Raw genomic sequence first — 22392 nt, 5'->3', positions numbered from 1 at the left:
TGATTTTAGAGCCTTGCGAAATGCGGGAAAGAATGAAAGCGATTTGATATGCAAAGGCAGATGATTGTACATTTTTTTGGCACTGTACAGTATTGAACCCTTAACTAGTTCTGAGCTCGGGGTTGGCAGATAAAGATCGTGCTCTGCATTCCTAAGTGGATAGTTATGAGATGGCCTTTCGGGAATAGCAGATATGTGCTTGCGGATTATTTTCAAATTTTTAAAGAAATTCTGGCAGTGAGTTCTACTGTTCAGTCCCAATAAATATTGAACTGCTCTCTTTTGAAGTATGAAAACACAAATTTTGTTGCGCAGCAAGTACCCCAGAATGGAAGGGCATAACGAAGATGTGACTCAAAAAGGGCATACTAGGCTATTCTAGAGGTTGAGAAGTTAAGTTCCTTAGAAACTGATCTTAGCGCAAAACAGGCAGCGCTTAGTTTCTTTGATAGAGTTTCAATGTGAGAGTCCCATTTTAACGAGTTGTCTACAAGAAGTCCTAAGAATTTCACAGAGTCCACGACGTCAATAGTAGTGTTATTAAGTACAAAAGGTTGTATAGTACTTTTATATGACAAAACTTTAGTTTTTGATAGGTTGAGGCATAGGAGATTAGAATCGCACTAAGACTTAATGGTGCGTAAGTCATTGGATATAGTATCATATAGCGCCGCAACATCTGGGCCGCTCCAAGTGAAACTAGTATCGTCCGCAAAGAGGCAGATTTTACCGCTAATGTCCAGATTTGCAATGTCGTTGATAAACACCAGAAACAAAATAGGGCCAAGTACTGAACCCTGAGGGACACCACATTCTATAGGCTTACAAGAAGACATAGACGTATCAAACAAATCTTCGACAGTGGCCGAGGGATACGTCGAGGATATATCAACAATAAAATTCAAATATCAAATAAAATTTTAGAGTGTCAAATACCGGGATCAAGTACCCCAAGTTCCAAAACTCCCATATCTCAAGCAAAATCAGAACTATCTAGTTTGGGATTAAATATGGGTTCGTGTACTGGTTGAACTATTAATGTTAATATTGTAAATAATAACTAGAATATGCATTAGTGTTAAGTTTGATATTTGTTATTTGTTTAATCTTGAATATTTCATTTTCCAAAAATCAAAATTCCAAAATCCCATATAATTTACATGCAGTGTGCAAAATAGGCATTTTGCGCATTATTTCGCACCGTGTCATGGTAACGTAGAAAAATGAAAAAAGTGTCACTTCGCACATTGTTATCAAGTCGCGAAGCTTGTCAATTTTTGACGTTTGTAGAAAAATGTAATTTATTTTCATTGTATGTATAAAAAAAATTAAATATAATTTAATGCCTTGCTTTGTGTATTAATAAGAATTAATGTGTGTATTAATTAAGAATACTACTGGTAGTTTCATAATTCTGTGACGATTGGTCTATTTCACTGCAAATTTCACAAATCTATTGTGGTCCCCATCATACCTACAGTATGTCCCCGGATTGTCTTTACAAGAGGAAAAACTTTTTTATTACAGATTTTTACTTTTTATAGAATTGAAAATTTGGATTTTTTTTTGTAGTTAAAAATCCTAATATATGCATAATATGGCAACGTAGGTAGTAGATTAAATTTACAAGAAAGAAAACCCAGAAAAGATCGAGTAAATTTAAGCAAAAAAAAATTAAGCAAAATTTAAGCAAAATATTATTTTTTTTTTATTTTCAAAGTAAAATATCTCAGTTATTTTGGACTTATTTGAAAAACGGTAAAGAGAAAATATGTTTCTTTTATCGAGATCTACCAACCCTGAAAATATTTGCACTTATTGAAGGCTCATCCTGTATAGAAATAGAAGCTAGATTTGAAAAAAAACATCACATATACATAAAAGTATTTCTGGATTATCCTAAATTTCCTTACAATTTTTATAATCCACAATTTCTGTACAATTATTAAAATATTTTATGATGATTTAAAATAGATTTTAAAAAACTTCATGGTTGTGTACCTACATTTTACAATAGTTCAAAATCTTGTTGAAAATATAAGAGTCCAATATTTATCAGATAAAATTAAGCTCTTTTTAAAGAAAGAATCTGTCTAGTCTGTCGTCTGATTTTTCGAGATGAATCCAATTAAATGTAGCTTTATCCCTTCTTTATATTCGCATAAAATAAGTCCTTTAGAGGGCGATGTCACGCAGTATATAAAGATGTGCTTGTTATATAAATAGATATTAGAATAAGGGAACGTTAACCTTTGAATCTGCGAGTTCTACGAACAGAATAATACGTTTTATAGCTTGAATTTTGATATTGTTTCTATATAAAAAAAATACATATATTTTTTTATAAAACATTCTATAAAATATGTCTTAGATAAAAAATACTTTGAGAAAGATCTGAAAAACATTCATCACTGTTGGAGCAGAAACCAAAAAAATACTTTTTAGGGTTCCGTACCCACAGGGTAAAAACGGAAACCCTATTAATAAGACTTCGCTGTCTGTCCGTCCGTCTGTCACAAGTCTGTCTATCTTATAAACCGTTACAGCTAGACAGTTTTTTTACAGATAATGTATCTATGTTGCCGCTATAACAACAAATACTAAAAACAGAATTAAATAAATGTTTATAAATAAAAAAGTACTTTCACTAAACATTATCGTTTAAGCACAAATTACCTATAACAGATGCGAAAGAACACCGAATTACGCGTTCAGGTTTCTGTGACCTTCAGAAAGAGTTCATAGACAATCAGCATCAATGTATAGTTTGGGTGAAAATAATCTGCACCAATATGTTATCGAGGCATACAAAAAGGTCCACAGACTTCGAGACATACGAAAAATCAAGTCCATTTAGCGTGTGTCGCAATTTTCACACCTTAAAAAATTAGTTTTTTATAGCTATAGCAACTGCAGCGACTATGAAAAAAATTGTGTGATTTTCATAGAAAATAAGGGCACCTGTAATTCATTTGAGAATGTTATAAATCGCTAAAAGAAGTTTCAAATCCCTTGGATTTCTATTAATATTAAATAAATTTTATTAAAAATTGAACTAAAATTGTTAGTATCATTAAAAACAATTCAAATTCAAAAATTGTATCAGTCAAATTCCCTCATTTAAGGTGAATATTAAAGTAAATATAAATACAGCTCATTCTAAGCTCTAGTTATCTTTAAGAAAAATTTAAATCATTGTTGCAATTGGGCCTTAATGCCATTTCGAATGAACAATAGTATTAATAATGTACATTATAATAATAATTAATTTTATATCATAGTGTGTATTAAAACTACTAAAACGCTTTTAAATTGGAATTATATTAACAACTTTTGTTTTTTAATCCAAAAAAAAGTTACCAATTTTCTCAATCAAAATATTTGTGGTCCTGAAAAGGACCTTCGTTTTCCCATGTTCGTCAAGGTAGGTAATGGATAAAAAAATTGTTCAAAGGTGCCTCCCTATTGCATTAAACAATAACCCAAACGATCATAAAATCCCCTCCTCAAATTGGATAACATATCAGGGGTGACAGTGTCAAAGGCATTAAATATTTTCTGCCTTAACTGCTCCAAGTTTTGAATTTCTTCATGGCCGTAAATTTTAGATTTTATGTACCCCCATAAAAAGGAATCATCACCGAGAAGTCAGGTGAAATTAAACGTCAGTCTAAACAAAACTGTCATTTTTGAAAACTTGTCAAAATTTGGACACACGCTAAATGGACTTGATTTTCCTGTCTCGAAGTCTGTGGACTTTTCTGTATAATCTCACAGTAATTTAATAGATTGTTCGTCATATTATATCAGCTCGTAGGAGATTAGGAAAAAAAAAGATATTTATAGTATAAAAAATTAATTTATTTAACAAAATTTAATTAAAGATGTGACAAAATAGTTACATTTCTATTGGTTCTATCCTTTGAATAAGAAGACTAAGGAAGGAGCATAGCAAAAATCTTAGGTACACCGCGATGGGCCTCAAATATGGCCGACTTAAATTCCGGTTTATCAGTGTCGTTCTAATTTTATTTAAAAAATGTAAAACTATGATGTAGGGTAGACGTGGGGTAGACTCAATAATTTGTGGTTTTATTTTACGTTGTGAATAAATGTTGGTAGTTATTAAAATTGTTATAAAAATATATAATTCTAATAAAAATAGATAAGTTATAATAAGTATTTATTAACACAAACATCCGATACGCTACTGAAGCAGGTGAGTCAAATTAACGTATCTAAATTGTTTGACATCTAATCTTTGACAAGTAATAAATAAAAGTTAAAATGCAAGAAAAATATATAATTTAGTTAATTTAAGTGAATTTCATAAATGATCGGTTTACTACACGTATGTATATTATATAGTCACTTATTAGCGAAAAGTTGTTCCATTATTTCACTCAATTTTTGCCGAGATCTACCGCACGCTACACAACCAATTATTTTAGAGTCTTTTTCGATAAATCGCGATAGTGTCACTGTTAATTTAAGTTCTGCCACAATTTCCATCTAGATTTACTACCTTTATACAACTATCAGTAGTAGAATAAATAATAAATAACATAAAATAAGCTCCGTAAAGACTGACAAATCCACAAAATTTCAAATATGTCAAATGAATCGTCAAACAGAACTGTCAAGGATTCCCACCCTAGAGAGCTTTTATGGTGGCTTTTCCGTCCACCATGCATGAATACATGGATAGCATTATGCTCCTTCCTTAGTCTTCTTATTCAAAGGTTCTATCGGACTTTTTTCGACTATATAAATCTTTCTTTTTTGTAAACTTTAATGCATAAAATATTTTCAATCTAATAAATAATTTAATGATGTAAATAAGAGGAAATATGTCACATGGGTGGTCAAATTCTATAGTTTTCATCGAGGTTTTTATTATATCAAATAGCCTCTGAATGTTTTCGTCAGTGCAAAACTCATCAAAATTTAATATAAATAATTTTTCCAGCCTGTAAATAAAATGAACAAATTTCTCCACTTTCATGTTCAAAGGCTTTTAAATGGGTAAATAATTTCGAGTTATCCAGAGATTCGGATTCTTTTGCAAATTTTAGACAAATATCACATTGATGTATTTGAAGACCCTTTTTAATGATGTAGTCAAACATAATTAAAGGCATTTTGAGTTGAAAACATTTCTCAGAGGCTGTTTGATATAATGAAAACTATAAAATTTGACCACCCATATGAGAAATTTCCTCTTATTTACATCATTAAATGATTTATTAGATTGAAAATATTTGATGTATTAAAGTTTACAAATAAAGATTTATATAGTCGAAAAAAGTCCGATAGAACCAATAGAAAGGTAACTATTTTGTCACATTTTTAATTAAATTTTGTTAAATAAATTAATTTTTTATACTATAAATATCTTTTTTTTTGTATAAATAAACACATTTGCATCCCATTTTAAATAAGATATACAAATTACCAAAACTTAGAAATAACAGTTCAAAAGTTCAACAAAAATCCTACACCCGTTTTTAAAAAGAAACATATAACCACACACTATGTCATTCCAGCAAGCGAATACGACACAGCATAGGTTTCCGGACTAAACGACTGGTGTATTTACACCACTCAATAGGCGTGTCGGGTTTGCCGAGCGGTTTCCGATGCAGTCGCTTTCTTTCGCATCTGTTATAGGTAATTTGTGGTTTAAGTAAGAATTTTGCATAGAATCTTTCAAGTCCTCGGTGGCCGCGTGGTTAAAGCGTTAAGACTTTACGCTGCTATGACGTTGGAGCCGTAGTAAGGCAGGTTCGAATCCTAGTCAAGGCGACATCTTTTTTAATCGTTTTTTTTTTATTTTTACATATTTTTACATATTTATTATTGATTAATACAATTTTTAGTAATGTGTTTCTTCATTTTTTTTAAAGTACTTATACGCGCATTCAAAATTTCAGCTAAATCATAAAAAAAAGTTTATAATAATATAGTATCTAATGTTGTTAATCCACTTTAATATATATAATTATATTATATATATTAATATATTATATTAATCCACTCTATGTGTCTCTTTCTATTTACAGTCTTATGGCAAAATCTTCTTATTATTATAAAACTTTTTTTTATGCTTCATATTTTTAATAGAGGTAATTTTCAAAAAAATAAAAGTAAATAGTAATAAATACAGAAATTATCTAATACGTAATAGTAATGTTAAGTAACTTTAGGAAGAGATATAATATTCACTTTGTAGCTGGCTTTTGAACGATTGGGTATTTCAGCTTTGCCCAAACCTGGCCTAAAACAACATTGGCGCACAAAGCTAACTTTGGATATAAGTCAAATAAACAGGCCTGCCAGCTTTGCAAAAACAAACCGTTAATGAAAAATGTAATTTACCCTTTTGTTAATTAAGTTTTTGACGAATATAACTTATGATTTTTTTTAAATATATCCAGTTAAAGAAAAAAAAAACAATTTCATAATCATTTTTTTAGGTAGGATTATACAGGGTCCATAAGATTTATACATACATATGTATAATACATATTTCGCAGATAAAAATAAGTAAAAAAATCCTTATAAATGTATGTCCTAAAATGCTTAGTTTCGGAGATACAGGGTTTAGAAGTTTCATTTTTATTTCAGTTTTTTCCAAATAATTTTTGAAGTAACGTCAATATTTGGATGAAAATTGGTGTCTGGAAGGTTTTTGACATGAGAAATTTCAATTTGATGACAGTATCATTTAGCCATTTAAATATTCTTTAACTGGTTTTTATAGTAATAACTTTTCGTCCGTATCTGTATAAAACTACTGAGTAAAAAATATACATTTACGGCGTTTTATTACGTAGAAAAGGTCTCTTAGTAAAAATCGCTTGATTTTATGGAAAGCACTGTTCATTAAAATGTTGTATCCTATGTTATACGGCTTGTTTTTCTCTACAATTTCTTGTCTCACACTGTACCATTTGTGTCCGGGAAGGGTTCATAGTTTCATAGTTGTCGATTTTCGAAAGAAATCAGTACATGTATATTATTTCGTATATTTTTCATTTTATATAGAAAGCACTGTTCATTAAAATGTTGTATCCTATGTTATAGAGCTTGTTTCTCTCTACAATTTCCTATTTCACAATGTACCGTTTGTGTCCGGGAAGGGTTCATGGTTTCATAGTTGTCGATTTTCGAAAGAAATCAGTACATGTATATTATTTCGTATATTTTTCATTTTATTTATGGTATAGAAAGCACTGTTCATTAAAATGTTGTATCCTATGTTATAGGGCTTGTTTCTCTCTACAATTTCTTATTTCACAATGTACCGTTTGTGTCCGGGAAGAGTTCATGGTTTCATAGTTGTCGATTTTCGAAAGAAATCAGTACATGTATATTATTTCGTATATTTTTCATTTTATTCATTTTATGGAAAGCACTGTTCATTAAAATATTGTATCCTATGTTATAGGGCTTGTTTCTTTCTACAATTTCTTGTCTCACAGTGTACCGTTTGTGTCGGGAAAGGGATCATAGTTTCATAGTTGTCGATTTTCGAAAGAAATCAGTACATTTATATTATTTCGTATATTTTTAATTTTATTGATTTTATAGAAAGCACTGTTCATTAAAATGTTGTATCCTATGTTATACGGCTTGTTTTTCTCTACAATTTCTTGTCTCACACTGTACCGTTTGTGTCCGGGAAGGGTTCATAGTTTCATAGTTGTCGATTTTCGAAAGAAATCAGTACATTTATATTATTTCGTATATTTTTCATTTTATTTTAATTAATTTATTAACAATTTAGAGAAAAACTTCATAAGCAAAATGGATTTTGATATTTAGAGTGGACTAGAATATACTACAAAGTATTTCAAAAAGCTTTTCCACCGTGTTTTTGACCCTCCAGTCCCTAACTGGGTTAACAAAGTGATAAATCTCAACGTCTGCACTCGCCTTGACCGAAATTTTGCTCTGAAATAAACAAAGGCAGATTATTTTCAAATCTTTCTCAACTCATTAACTTCTTTTTCGAAGCTTCGATATTTCTCTGTCATTTGTCGACAATGTAATTAGCGAACGGTCAAAATACATTTTCAATTAAAGGTCTCTGTGTTTTTCGACGTTTTATTTGAATTAGTCAAAGTTTCTTTTTGTAAAAGGGTCTTTTTTAAAGATTAAAAGTTACTGGAAGTTTTAAATAAATTCACTTATAATAATGCCTTAAACGATAAATAAAGAACTCTGTTGAAGTAAAAGGATATTAGGTTAAAGGACACACTATCCAATCTATTGTGTCTTCCTTTCTTGAGCTATAACTCTTCGACAAAAGTTAGTGCCTGAGACGGTTTTACAGAGGTTAGTTCTCCATCTCTGAAATCAGTAGTTGTATACCAAAGTTTATGATGTGAATTAGAGGTGGGCAAAGATTGAACGAGTCGTTCATTTGAACCAGTATTAAAAATGAATCGTGAGATTCGATTCACTGTTTAGAATACGGTTCGTTTAACTGAATCGTGGCCAGCACGGATCCATAACATTTGAACGATGACCCGTAAAAGAGAATCGTGAGAATTGAATCGGATCACAATGCAATCGATGAAGGAGGCATTAGAATAGAATAAGAATTTAGAATAAGTGGGAGGGGGGTTAATCTCTGCGACCTTAGAGATCTATTGTGTCCCCCTTTCTTGAGTTATAACTCATCATACAGTCCCAGGACTTCCTACGGAGACCCGTGTCCCTCACAGTCGAGGAGCTACGACCCAGGCCGGGTAGACGAAACGGTAGCTTGTGTCGCCTGTTGGGTTTAGATGTAGGAGGTAGGCTCCCGACCCTTGGAGGAGGTGGTAGCTTGTATGCCATTTGCGGAGGATGGTCTCACGCAAGTGTCAGCCACCTCTCCTGTAGTTCTCTTTGGGTTTGGCCCCTTGGAACTTTCATTGTTACTGTTCCCAGTGTCGCTAGGGGGTTTCCCCACAGCTTCACCGGTGATGTTTATATTACTATTATTATCAGATCTCATAGTGTTCCTATGAGTCGCTAGGGACAGTCGGTCCACTTCTACAGAGCCCCGCATGTAGAAGTAAGGGGTAAAATACAATGGGGTGCCCCCCGGTGCCCCAAGGTTGAGGCTGTACGTAGCCCCGCCCGGTATCGTTATATGTCTTGGTGCAATTCCCTGGCCACGACACTACAGTCAGGGACAAGACGATGAGTGAGATGCTTCTTAGACCAAGCCAAGTGCTAGAGGGGATTCTCCCCAGCACCTGACCAGGAGCTTCCCCACCAACGACAAGGTCTTGCATCTCCTAGGGGAAGATGAAGGAGGCATAGAGTCAGGCACTAATATTTAGACTTGAAACAAAGCCCTAAACAAACATCAAGGGCATAAAATGCAAACGATAAGAAAGTTATTTACAAGAAAAGAACTTATTTATACTGTGCTTAGTACGGGAGTATCTGTAAGGTATTTAATTTTCACGTTAATATATTTGTTAAAATACTATTTCCGACTATAAACCGCAGTTAAAGTAAATGTCGGACTAAAAGACGAAATCGTGTTTTTAAGCAACTCCAAATAAATATTTTTTGCCTTTGCTCACTATGATAAAAAAAAAACGCTGTCATTTTATATGTAAAATTTTATGGGGAATGTCATCGATGTTCATTTCCAAGCCAACTAGACGCCATTTTTTTTCGATCATGGTTTATATACTATTTATTATTATTATTAAATCGGAATTAAAATATGGCTCTAAAAATATTAAATTGGTATTAAGAAGTCTTTAATAAATAGTATATATGAATTGGATTGATAATTTAATATTATTGATCCCTTAAGATCTCTGCCAGTGTATGAGATTAAAACAATCCTGAACGTTATTTTTACATTATTTACCAAATTCTAGGAAATATAATCGTACGTCGTGCATAGAGCAATAAATTTAGGACAAAATAATCCGCGTTGGACGGTTCACCTTTTTTTGCATCCCATTATATTTTTAAAACTGACGCCATCGGATTAGGACGGATTTAGGGCCTAATTTTTTACTAGTTTGATGATTTATACCCGCGTGAGAGGCAAATAAACGGCTAAACTTTTACCAGAAAAAAATTAATTACTAGTAGCTTTACCTCTGAGGATTATACATTTTTATCTCCTTTTTTAATCAATAAAACTTTTTCCATTAGGCTTATTAAGTTTTTACTTCCATTTCAGGTTAAATCATAAATGTTAAAGTATAACAATTCCTTCCTTCAATACTTCAAAATTAGTGGTTTCAATTAGCGTAGAAGTTTGTTCCTCTAATTTCAATATAAGCATTCAGAAGGTCAAAATTAGTAGTAGATATTTTCAATAAGTAGAAAAAGTTAACAAACTTTTAACTTTTTCACTAATTATACTTCAAAATTTGCGAGGAATGTCATTTTGGCCTTTGATTATTTTCAGTCAAGAGAAACTGGGGTTAGAAATCAAAAGTTGATTGATTTCTTTGAATAAGAAGACTAAGGAAGGAGCATATCAAAAATCTTATGTCCACCGCGATGGGACTCAAATATGGCCGACTTAAATTCCGGTTTATCAGTGCCGTTCTAATTTTATTTAAAAAATGTAAAACTATGATGTAGGGTAGACGTGGGGTAGACTCAGTATTTTTTTTTTATTTTACGTTGTGAATAAATGTTGGTAGTTATTAAAATTGTTATAAAAACATATGATTATAATAAAAATAGATAAGTTTTAATAATTATTTATTAACACAAACATCCGATACGCTACTGAAGCAGGTAAGTCAAATTGACGTATATAAATTCTTTGACGTCTAATCTTTGACAAGTAATAAATAAAAGCAAAAATGCAAGAAAAACATATATATAATTAGTTAATTTAAGTGAATTTCATAAATGATCTACTACACGTATGTATATTATGTAGTCACTTACTAGCGAAAAGTTGTTCCATTATTTCACTCGATTTTTGCCGAGATCTACCGCACGCTACACAACCAACTATTTTAGAGTCTTTTTCGATAAATCGCGATAGTGTCACTGTTAATTTAAGTTCTGCCACAATTTCCATCTAGATTTACTACCTTTATACAACTATCAGTAGTAGAATAAGTAATAAATAACATAAAATAAGCTCCGTAAAGACTGACAAATCCACAAAATTTCAAATGAAATTCAAATGTGTCAAATGAATCATCAAACAGAACTATCAAGGATCCCCATCCTAGAGTCCTTTTTCCGCCTACCATGCATGAATACATGGATAGCATTATGCTTCTTCCTTAGGCTACATTCTAAACCAATTCGCTGGCCGAGTCGTACTTTGGCACACAAGCTTATCTTATGTACTTCAGTGTACTCATTCACAGCAAAATTCGACGCCAGAGTGCAAGTTGAATTTGGATTGAAAGCTTGCAAGCTGCCATCAAGCTGCAAACTTCCACTTCAGCACGGAATTTTCGTTTGACAATTATGACAAATTTGACATTTAAATTTTAATAATTATTTTGTTTATGTCGTTGTTACAAGCCATTTTCCTGTGAAAAGTAAATAATTATTAAAAGAAAAATGAGTGAAGGACGCTATTCTTATTTTATTAGGACTTGTGGCTTTGCTGTTAAAAAAACGGCAATTATTGTTGCAGCTCAATAATTAGCTTCACCGAAAACCAAGGGGTTTACCAAAACCCAAAGAATGGGGTGTCCGACCCATATTAATGGCGAGAAAAGGTTTTGGGTGCTTGAGACACATTTTAGAAAAAAATCATCAATAAATGACGTTGTTTTTTCTAAACATAAAAACTTGGAAAACTTAATTAACAACTGTCCCGGATTTTGACTCTTCCAAAATCAAAACCAACAACTAACCTAAAAAATGTCAGGAGAATGTTTAAACACGCATGCGCAAAATTCGAATTGAAATTTGTTGTGAATGGTTAATTTCGTGCCGACTTTAACGTCGAAGTGGCACTCGGCCAGCGAATTGATTTCGAATGTAGCTCTATGCCCACTTGCACCGTTTGTATAAACTTTGGTTAACCCATTAACGCCTAGCGTCACTGTATGGTCACAAGTGTAAGGCTCCCTATATTTGACGCCTGTCCCCAACCTTCTACTTCTGTCGGATAGATAGCGCCATGAGTCTCTTTAGAATGGTTCTAATAAGCATCGGAAGAGTTACAGTTCTACTTTGTGTGTGATTTATGACCCTGAGACAGTTTTCCGTTTAGTAATTTTTGTTGTTCTACAAAACTGCCATGGAACCAAGGTTTGAGTAAGTATAACTTTTGATATTCTCAAAATATGGCGTTTATATTTGTCAGTAAGTAAGAGAAGACATACAGTCAGGTATTAATTGTGCCGGTTGGAGTTTTTAGGTTATGTCTTCTCAGATACAGGTGCATATATTAAGTTGTTACCATATAGTAACGCTAAGCGCATGTACTACCTGTTTTTTGCTCTAATAACGGTTTTGTTTTTAGGAGAGGTTTTACACTTCAAGAGGCTTTGGAAATTGCCTATAATGAAGATATAGATGAAATATTTATTGAACCACCCGATGCAAGCGTCCTGACTGATGTGGACTCGGGAGATGAAGATGGGGGTGGATTTGTGGACAACCTATCTGGAGGACAACTTCGAGCTCAAGCTGAAGTAAAACTTCTGGACAATAATAGAATTGGTGGATGCACTTCTGATGATCAAATACTTTCGCAAGAGAGTGCTCTGTCACAGCGAGATTCACCTATATTGCACAACATCATGCCACAAGTAAACGTTTCAGCTAAGTTAGAAGAATTCCAATGGATCCAGGGCGATTTGGAGCCAAGTCGCCAAAGTTTTCCAGATGGTAATCATTTGCAGTATCAAAACTTGTCTCCGGTACAGTTATTTGAGATGTTCATTGATGACGAAGTTCTGTCTATTTTGATTGAGGAAACCTCTAGATATGCCTTGTTCAAAAACTGCCCTGATCCACGTGTGACTACTGAAGAGATGAAATGCTACATTGGAATACTCATTCTTATTGGGTATAACGATTTACCAGGAAAGAGGTTTTACTGGGACTCGGACAGCGATGTGAGAAACGAACTCGTATACAATTCAATGCGTAGAAAGTGTAAAAAGTGCAATGTCGGACTTTGTATTGACTGTTTTTTCATATTCCATACTGTATAGGTGTTACCTGACCCTAAAATAATGTATTTATAATAAATTTAAATAAACATATGTATGTAAAAATTTTCCGTCATAATATTTCCAAAACTGGGTAGGCAAACCGCCTAGTGTTACCATATGGTCACATAGTTTTTTCGAAAAGTCTGAGAAAAAATGAAATTTTTGCTCCACAGTGTGTCTTAATTAACTCCTAAAGTAACTAAAATGTGTATAATGGCCATTTTTTCGAACAAAAATTAAATCAGGCGTTAAAGGCTAAACAGTGATTAATTATACATATTTTATTATAGTTAATCACTGTTTAGCCTTTAAACAAAGTTTATACAAACGGTGCAAGTGGGCATTAGTCTTCTTATTCAAAGATTGATTTATAAGCTAAATATTAGGCTTTCTCTATGGATACAACTGACTAACTCAAGCTGTTGCTAGGATATTCTATTAGTTTTAATTGTGTTTTTTAGACATTGTTAATGATCGTAAATAAAAAAGTATAAACCATTGAAACCACTAATTTATTCCACTAATTGCGAGGTTCAGAATGAAACTTAAAAGTTTGTTAACTTTTTCCACTAATTGAAAAGTACTACCACTAATTTTAACATACTGAATGCTTACATTGAAATTAGAAAAACATACTTCTACATTAATTGAAACCACGAATATATTCCACATATATTACGAGGTTCTTAATGAAACTAAACTTGAAGCTAAACTAGATTTTTTAATTGACATAATGTGTATTTGAGCTAAATTAAATCAACTTGTACATAAATAAATTGTAAATGTAAATATTCTTAACAAAGACACGAATATCTTTCGAGTTTAAGCGTATTTACTTCACTGAACACAACAGCTTCCCTTAATTTATCTTACTTAGGAGATTTTCCTGCAAACAAGCCTAAAATTACCTGCTTTTCTTTGACTTCTCCATCCTCCGTTCTTTTCCACTTTGCTTTGAGCTGTTTCTGTCTTGTCGATCTCGCTGGTTAAGAGAACTAAATGATATCTTTAAAGGAAAAAGAGATTTTCTTAGTCTTTTATTTGGCTTCTGTATCTTCTTCAAGTCGTAACTTATAAGTATAACTTATCAAACGAGATTTTGTTGAAAATATAAAATCGTAATCCTATCAACACTAAGAGCTTTTGTCGCAAGTGAAAAATAGTTTGGACACTTTAGTTGGAATACAGGGTGTTTCTTAATGATATTCTAATATTTAAGGAGGTGATTCTTGGACCTATTCTAAGTTAAGATGTTTAGGACAGACAAACATATTTTCTCTTTACCGTTTTTCAAATAAGTCCAACATAACCGAGATTTTTTATTTTGAAAATTTCATAAGAATTGATTTTTCGATTAAATTTTGAGAACCACTGGATTTTTTCTAGATCTTCTTTTAAAGATATTCTTATAAGATTCTTTAACTAAAAATTAAAAAATTAATTCTAATTTTTTTTAAAAAAATTCCAATTTTTTTGGCGAAAAAATCTCATAGACGTGTTTCTAGAGTCGAAATATACTACCTCTAATAATATTTGCACTTATTTAAGGCTCACCCTTTATATTTGTTTTCGATATATCTTTTATGTCTCTTTTAATTAATAGAGTAATTAATTTGCGATAAAAGACAAAGTAATAATAAATAAAACTTTCCTCAAAATATTCCCCTAACTAGAAGCAATTAAATTATAATTAGCTCTTCAGCTATATCATATTTAAGAAAATTAATTTCAACTTTTAATAATTCAATTAAGGCTTGGACGATATTGTTATATTTATTTTATTGGCGTTTCGCATTTCCTTTTGCTTTATTGCGGTTTCATAAAAATATAATTTTATTTCTTTTTTTTATGATCATTTTAGGTTATGACTCATGCACTTAATGGTATTTATTAGCTTCGAATTACCTTTCTTTTTAACAGTTAATGTCTTGATAATAAAATGCAAAGCAAACTGTTTAATAAATGGCTAAAAAAATTAAACATATTAATAAGGAAGGAGAAATTTGCGTTTTTGGTGATGTATAGAGGCATCCAGGAACATTAGTAAACACAAAATTTAAAGGACAACTACATTTATCAATTTGGATGATTCCTCCAAGATTATCAGTAAAAATGACAAATGTAAATCAGCCTTAAATGACACATTACTCTAAAAGGAATGTGAACGAGAAGATGAGACAGTATAAGATATACTATGCGACTGCCCGATCCTGGGTCCATCAGAGAGTCTCTTGACTCAGTTTCACAAATAAAATTTATATCTTCTTCTTCTTCTTCTTTTTTTACTTATTTTAGATCTTTCAATCTGTTAATTTTATGGTTGACTCTGTAGGAGTTCTTGGGAGATGGATTGCCAACTGTCTCCATCTTTTTGGAGGTCTTCCCGGCTGTCTCTTACCCATGGGTTTCCCTTCAAGAGCTATGTGTGGTAGCCTGTTTTGTTCCATGCGTTTTACGTGTGCGAACCATTGTCTTTTTCTTTGTCTACCCCATCTCACTACGTCCTGTATTCCACATTGTTGTCTGATATTTGTGTTTCTAATTCTGTCTCTTCTAGTCTTCCCCATTATGGTTCTTAGGTCTTCATTTCAGCGACTCTTAACATGCTTTTGGTGTTTCCTCTCGGATATCATATGTCATTATTAGTCTGATGCAGGTCTCATAAATTTTAATTTTGCTGTCTGTTCGCATGAAAGGGTTTGCCACACTATTTGTCTCAGACATCCTGACATGGCCGTTGCTCTGTTTATCTGGCTTCTCAGATCCTTCTCTGGATCATGGTAGTGCGACATATCTATTCCTAGGTATCTAAACTGTGCTCAATAATTTTGTTTCTTACTACCAGTTTGCATCTTACCGGCTCTTTAGAGAAAGTTAAAAAAAAACAACGCTTTATTGTTCAAAAAGCCAAAACAGCTTCATCGACAAAGCAAAACAAAAAAAGCACAAAAACAAATATACAAATAATACAAAAAATGTCATACAATACAAATCAATTCAAAAAAAAAATACGTCATAAAATTACAAATAAAACATATATGGACATTGCAGAACACAGGCGTATCTAGAAAATTTTACAAAAGGAAAACTGTAAATGGATAAAATCATGTTATAATAACATAAAATCAAGAGTTATAAAATATTAAATACTAGACCTTTAACCAGTGTGTGAGATGATCAAAATATTAAAATTAAAATTCTAAATTGTTCATGATTAAACATCAACAAAAAAGTCGTTTACCGCATATAGGGCTCTCTCAAGTAAGTATGATTTCAGAGCTTTGCGAAATGCGGGAAAGAATGAAAGTGACTTGATATTTGAAGGCAAATGATTGTACATTTTCTAGGCATTGTACAGTATTGAGCCCTTAACTAGTTCTGAGCTCGGGGTTGGCAGATAAATATCGTGCTCCGCATTCCTAAGTGGATAGTTGTCAGAAGGCCTTTCCGGAATAGAAAATATGTGCTTGCGGATTAAGCAAACGGATTCAAGAATGAATAAGGAAGGAAGAGACAGTATTTTGAAATTTTTAAAGAAATTCTGGCAGTGGGTTCTACTGTTTAGTCCCAATAAGTATCGAACTGCTCTCTTTTGAAGTTTGAAAATACGACCAAATTTTGTCGCGCAGCAAGTACCCCAGAATGGAAGGGCATAACGAAGATGCGACTCAAAAAGGGCATAATAGACCATTCTAGAGGTTGATGAGTTAAGTTCCTTAGACACTGATCTTAGCGCAAAACAGGCAGAGCTTAGTTTCTTTGATAAGGCTTCGATGTGCAAGTCCCCATTTTAAAGAGTTGTCCACAACAAGTCCTAAGAATCTCACAGAGTCCACGACGTCAATAGTGGTGTTATTAAGTACAAAAGGTTGTATAGTACTTTTTTTATGACAAAACTTTAGTTTTTGAAAGGTTGAGGCATAGGAGATTAGAATCGCACCAAGATTTAATGGTGCGTAAGTCACTGGATATAGTATCATATAGTGCCGTAACATCTGGGCCGCTCCAAGTGAAACTAGTATCGTCCGCAAAGAGGCAGATTTTACCGCTAATGTCTAGATTTGCAATGTCGTTGATAAACACCAGAAATAAAATAGGGCCAAGTACTGAACCCTGAGGGACACCACATTCTATAGGCTTACAAGAAGACATAGACGTATCAATCTTCACAAGCTGCCTTCTGTTGCCAAGATACGTTTGATACGTTACCAAGATAGTTTTGCAATTTGTTAATTAAGATATTATGATTTACACAGTCGAAAGCCTTAGAGAAATCACAGAAAATTGTAGCTGTAGAGTGATGGTTATTCAGGCTAGAGTATACATTATTAAAAAGGTCGAACATAGCATCATTTGTGCAACTGTTACTTAGAAATCCAAATTGATGGGTAGAAAGTACTTTATATTTAAGGAGAAAAGATAGAAGCCTTTTTTTAACCAATCTTTCAATGATCTTAGATAATGTGGGCAGGAGAGCAATTGGGCGATAGTTCGAAGCTTGATCTTTATCTCCTCCTTTATGCAGAGGAATAATTATTGCTGTCTTAAGGCAGTTTGGAAAAACTCATTTTTGGAATGACTCATTAATTAAAGTAGTAAGATAGATTAATGTGCATTTCGGAAGTTCAGAGAACATTTTGAGAGTAAACCCATCAGTCCCAGATGAGAATTTATTTTTAATACTTTTAATTGTACTACGGAGCTCATCTAATGCTACGGGCGTGAAGAAGAAACTGTGTAAATTCTCATTTGCTTTAGGGAGATATGAAAGTGAATCATGGGAAGGAGTTATGGTGTTCACTAAATTTTTAGCCACATTAACAAAGTAAGTGTTTAAATCTTCAGGTGAATTAAAGACTGTGCCAGACGAAGCAGTCTTATTCCTTAAGTCATTTACAATAGCCCAAGTCTCTTTAGCAACATTACCGGATTTGGCTAGCCTCCCATTATAATAAATGTCCTTGGCAGCGTTTATAGTCTTACGATAAACCCTTCTATAAAGTTTAACGTAATTATGAAAGAAAACGCTGTCGGTGAATTTTTTAAGGTGAGATAATGAGCGCATGTTCTTTGCAGATATACGCAAGCCGGTCGTAGACCAGGGTATACCTTGCTTACTTTTGATAGGCCTAAGAGGAAACGCCTTGCACGCCAGATTAGACATGGTATTTATAAATCTAGAAAATTCGGAATCGACGTCAGCCGAGAGGACAACCCACTCAGTTGTTAGACATAGGTGGTGAAAATTTAGAAAATTTTTATCCGAAAAAATACGGCCCAATTTGCGCGAGGTATTTTTGCATTTGGAATGTGGCAAAAACGTTGTCAATACTACCTCATGATCAGAGAAACCTGAGCGAAGGACTCTACAGTCAACGAATTCCGGGTCAAAAGACGACACGACATAATCTATAGTACTAGAGCCAGTTTTAGTTATTCTAGTTGGTGAGTCAACATGCATGAGTATACCAAAAGAATGAAAAATGGACTGGAGAGACTCCCTAGCTGCACACACACTGGAAAAGTCAATATTTAGATCGCCACACAAAATTAATTTACTTTTTATAGGTAGGGATTCAAGCAAGCTTAGCAATTTTTGACTGAAAATATGCACGTCAGCGTCAGGTGTTCTGTAAATACAAATAATATAAAGGTCAAAAGCATTATGATAACCGACGGAAAATTCAAAATTTTTTTCGGATATTAGAGTATCGAATTAGTTACTGCCGTAAAGTCGTTGTTAGTAGACATTATCACAGCACCTCCATGAGATGAGTTACTTCTATTGAATCTAGTTACTGTAGTGTAATTTTTGACAAATACAGGCTCATCCATATTTAACCAATGTTCAGTTATGGCAACAATTTCTGGAAAATTGAGCTCTTCTAATAAAAGATATAATTCAACCGTTTTATGTCTTAAGGAGTGAATATTAATTAAAAAAACACTAAGCTTGCTATCGTCTAGTTTTTCAGAGGTTGCTTGATCCTCTGTTCGCGTCATTTCACCTAAAAAAATTATTTTTATTTTTAAGTTAAGTATTTAGTTTTTTCTGTGGAGATAATCATATTTAATTCTCGGCTTACTCGATAGCATTTATGAAGCTGTCTCTGCATATCGTCCTCTGTTTCCGCGATAATGGCATCATCAGCGTAACATACTATGCTAACTCTGTTGTGTCCCATTCGATAACCGATATTCATCGAAAAATTATATCAAGAGTTTTAAATTTATTTAACTAACTTGCACAATTGTAATATAAAATTAATAAATAATAAATTACATTACATTTATGAACCTTTTGTAGGTATTTCACCAGTTAGAAATAGCGTATTTTAAATTTCTAATTTCTAAGGTAGAAACGGCGTGCCTTGTAATCCTCGTACCGATTTAGCATATCCAATCTTTTGAAATTTTTCCGCAAGCACTCTAGGGATCTCTAAATTCATTCTTTTACTTCAATTCGGTGAACTTCAGCTACGTATATCAAAGCTTTTTTATGTCTGTATGCTTTTTTATTCTACAATAATTGATATTCTAATATGTCAGTTCACAATGTACATAGTTTGTTTTCATTTTCTTTCTTCGATCGCGCTGTTATAAAGCAGTTTGAACAATATTATATTTATCAAAATCACCACAGAATAGGAGTTGCCAAAATCACAGCCTGGAAGAATATGTTTTTATCTCTTATCTTCAAATCATCAAATTTTACTTAAAATTATGTATTATAAAATATGATATGAACATTTTCAACTCAATAAGATCTATAAATTAAACCTGTCTGCAACAGTAAAATAAATGTTTTTCTGACTTTCTTTTGTGATTTTTACCATTAAAAATCTATTAAGGACACTAACTGGTTAAAAATTATACGACATTGTTATACTTTGCTCTAATTTTGAAACCTGCAGTGAATATCAACTATTTTATAATAGTTTTAATTTCTCAAAGTTTAATCATCTCGTATGTGTAACTTTATTTGTTGTAATTAACTTACATTTTACTATAAGTCACAAAAGGTCGATAAGACTTATAGAATATGTAAAATAAAAATAATTAAAAAAACTAATATTACAAAGAAAAGCGTAAAATTAATAAAAAATCACTAATATTAAAAACAAAAAAAAATGCAATTTTCAGCGGCCTTATCATCTGAATATGTCAATAAGAAGTAACTTTTTTTAAATTGTTACTAATTTATAGTCCCACATCAATTAATCTCTCGAAATTATATATACACGTCGCGACACGTATGTTTATAAAATGCAACCCGGCCAACAAAACAATTAGGGTTGAAAATCCCCGGGAAATATTTCCGCAGCCGACGTTTTTGTAGCCGGTCCGCGCATTACACCATTACAAAGGATATCTCCATAATTAAACTGTAGCGGATAAAGCTTCGTGTTTACATGCTCCATGCAAATTTTATGCTAGAGAGTTTCAAGAGCGATGAGACTATCGCCCAACCGCCACTATCCGACGCCAAGTTATCAAACAAAGTTCTTTTACAACCTTTTATTCTGTCTCTCAGTGTTTTTCCCAGTCCTGAGTTGCTTTTATTCCATTTGCTTAATGTTTTGTAATTTTTGTTAGTGGTATTTTTAAGTTCTTAGGTCTAAACGGACAGTACTTGATTTTAATATAGTTTGCAAGGAAAAACAAACAAAACTCTATTTTAGAATTAACGACTTTTTTGTTTTCACTTAGTTAGATTTCTTGCGAACCACTCATTAGATTTTGATGATTTTTTTTAAATTCTAAATTAATTCCTTCTTAACGGATACTACGTCAGAAATTTTTATTCCGAATTTATTTTGAGCATATACAGGGCACAGGTTAGGTTAGGTTAGGTTGCTGGGGTTTGGGATCATATTTGATCCCTCACTCGGAGGCCTTGGGCCCATTGCGATACCCCTGTATTGTTTTACCAAACCTTCCTCTCATTCTTTCTTTGCGTTAAAGCACTTCCAGCTCTTTGCAAAGTTCCCGATGTCGCTGATGTTGGCTTCTGCAAATTGTAAAATTAATTCCTTCTTAACGGATACTACGTCAGAAATTTGTATTCCGAATTTATTTTGAGCATATACATGGCATAATAATAAGACGAAGTTTATTGCCCGAACTTTGTAACACCCTGTGGGGTGCAGCAGCTGTAGTAGCTATTGCTTTAAATCAAATCGCGTTGTAGCCTCATCCTTTTTTGAGCATTTTGCAAAACGCTCAAAAAGATGAAGATGACAATTTTGCAAATGCTTCGCAGGCAGAAAGTTTTAATGTGTAAATAATCAAGGCGACATAGGCGAAAACGGATTTATGAGTATTTGCAATATTACAACAACGGTTGTCAAATTAAAATGCCATTATCTGTGACGGATGTTGCTCGTATTTTGGCTTTAATTGAGGATGGCCAAAGTAAACGTTATGTGTCCGATACACGGGGTATATCTCGAACAACAGTCCAGGATGCCTGGAATCGGTATACGAAAACGGGAAATTTCACCAGACGAGTGGGTTCGGGAAGAAAACGGAAAGACAAATGCATTTGACGACCGCTTTATTGTCATGAATATTTTACGAAATCGTAGAATTACAGTGTTTCGGAGTCAACATCTGCTACAATCCGTGCGTAGAACTCAAGTCAGTGAGAGAACAATCCGACGAAAACTAAAATAAAGCAGCTTTTCTGCAAGGAGACCTGTCATATAGGACCCCAGCTACTTCCAAGACATCGTCGGGCACGTCTTCAGTTTGCGCATTTACATGTGAATTGGGATATTGAGCAATCGACTAAAGTCCTTTTCACGGACGAATCGCGGTTTTGCCTGCGAAGCATGTTTCGAGACGTTCGTTTTGAAGCAGTACGTATCAGCAATACAAACAGAGATAATGTCGTGATTAAAAAAAATGCTCACAAAGATGAGGCTACAATGTGATTTGGTTTAACAATAGCTACTATAGCTGTTGTACCCTACAGGGTGTTACAAAGTTCGGGCAATAAATTTCGTCTTATTATTGTGCCCTGTATATGCTCAAAATAAATTCGGAATAAAAATTTCTGACGTAGCATCCGTTAAGAAGGAATTAATTTACAATTAAAAAGTAATCATCTTAATTGTCAAGCCTATAACAAATGCGGCCTTGACTTCGACTGAGCAGCAGTAGAAAATCCTCTAGAATCTAACTGGGTGCTAGCTCGCGTTGCAACGCTGGCAACGGT

At 33.0% G+C, this 22392-nt stretch overlaps 2 protein-coding genes across 2 annotated transcripts in view; both read left to right on the top strand.

The window, feature by feature from the left end:
- Positions 1 to 22392, top strand: part of LOC115890746 — a 125544-nt gene that overhangs the window by 5651 nt on the left and 97501 nt on the right. The window lies entirely within an intron of this gene.
- On the top strand, positions 12063 to 13298 carry LOC115890767 (piggyBac transposable element-derived protein 2-like). The gene is made up of 2 exons (XM_030911096.1): positions 12063 to 12267; positions 12476 to 13298. The coding sequence occupies exons 1-2, from the start codon at positions 12251 to 12253 to the stop codon at positions 13170 to 13172; spliced, it is 714 nt and encodes a 237-aa protein (XP_030766956.1). The 5' UTR covers positions 12063 to 12250; the 3' UTR covers positions 13173 to 13298.

The sequence above is a fragment of the Sitophilus oryzae genome, unplaced genomic scaffold, assembly GCF_002938485.1.
Source record: "Sitophilus oryzae breed Bouriz unplaced genomic scaffold, Soryzae_2.0 scaffold_910_pilon_pilon, whole genome shotgun sequence".
NCBI lineage: Eukaryota > Metazoa > Arthropoda > Insecta > Coleoptera > Curculionidae > Sitophilus > Sitophilus oryzae.
This window is presented reverse-complemented; position numbering and strand designations above follow the sequence as displayed.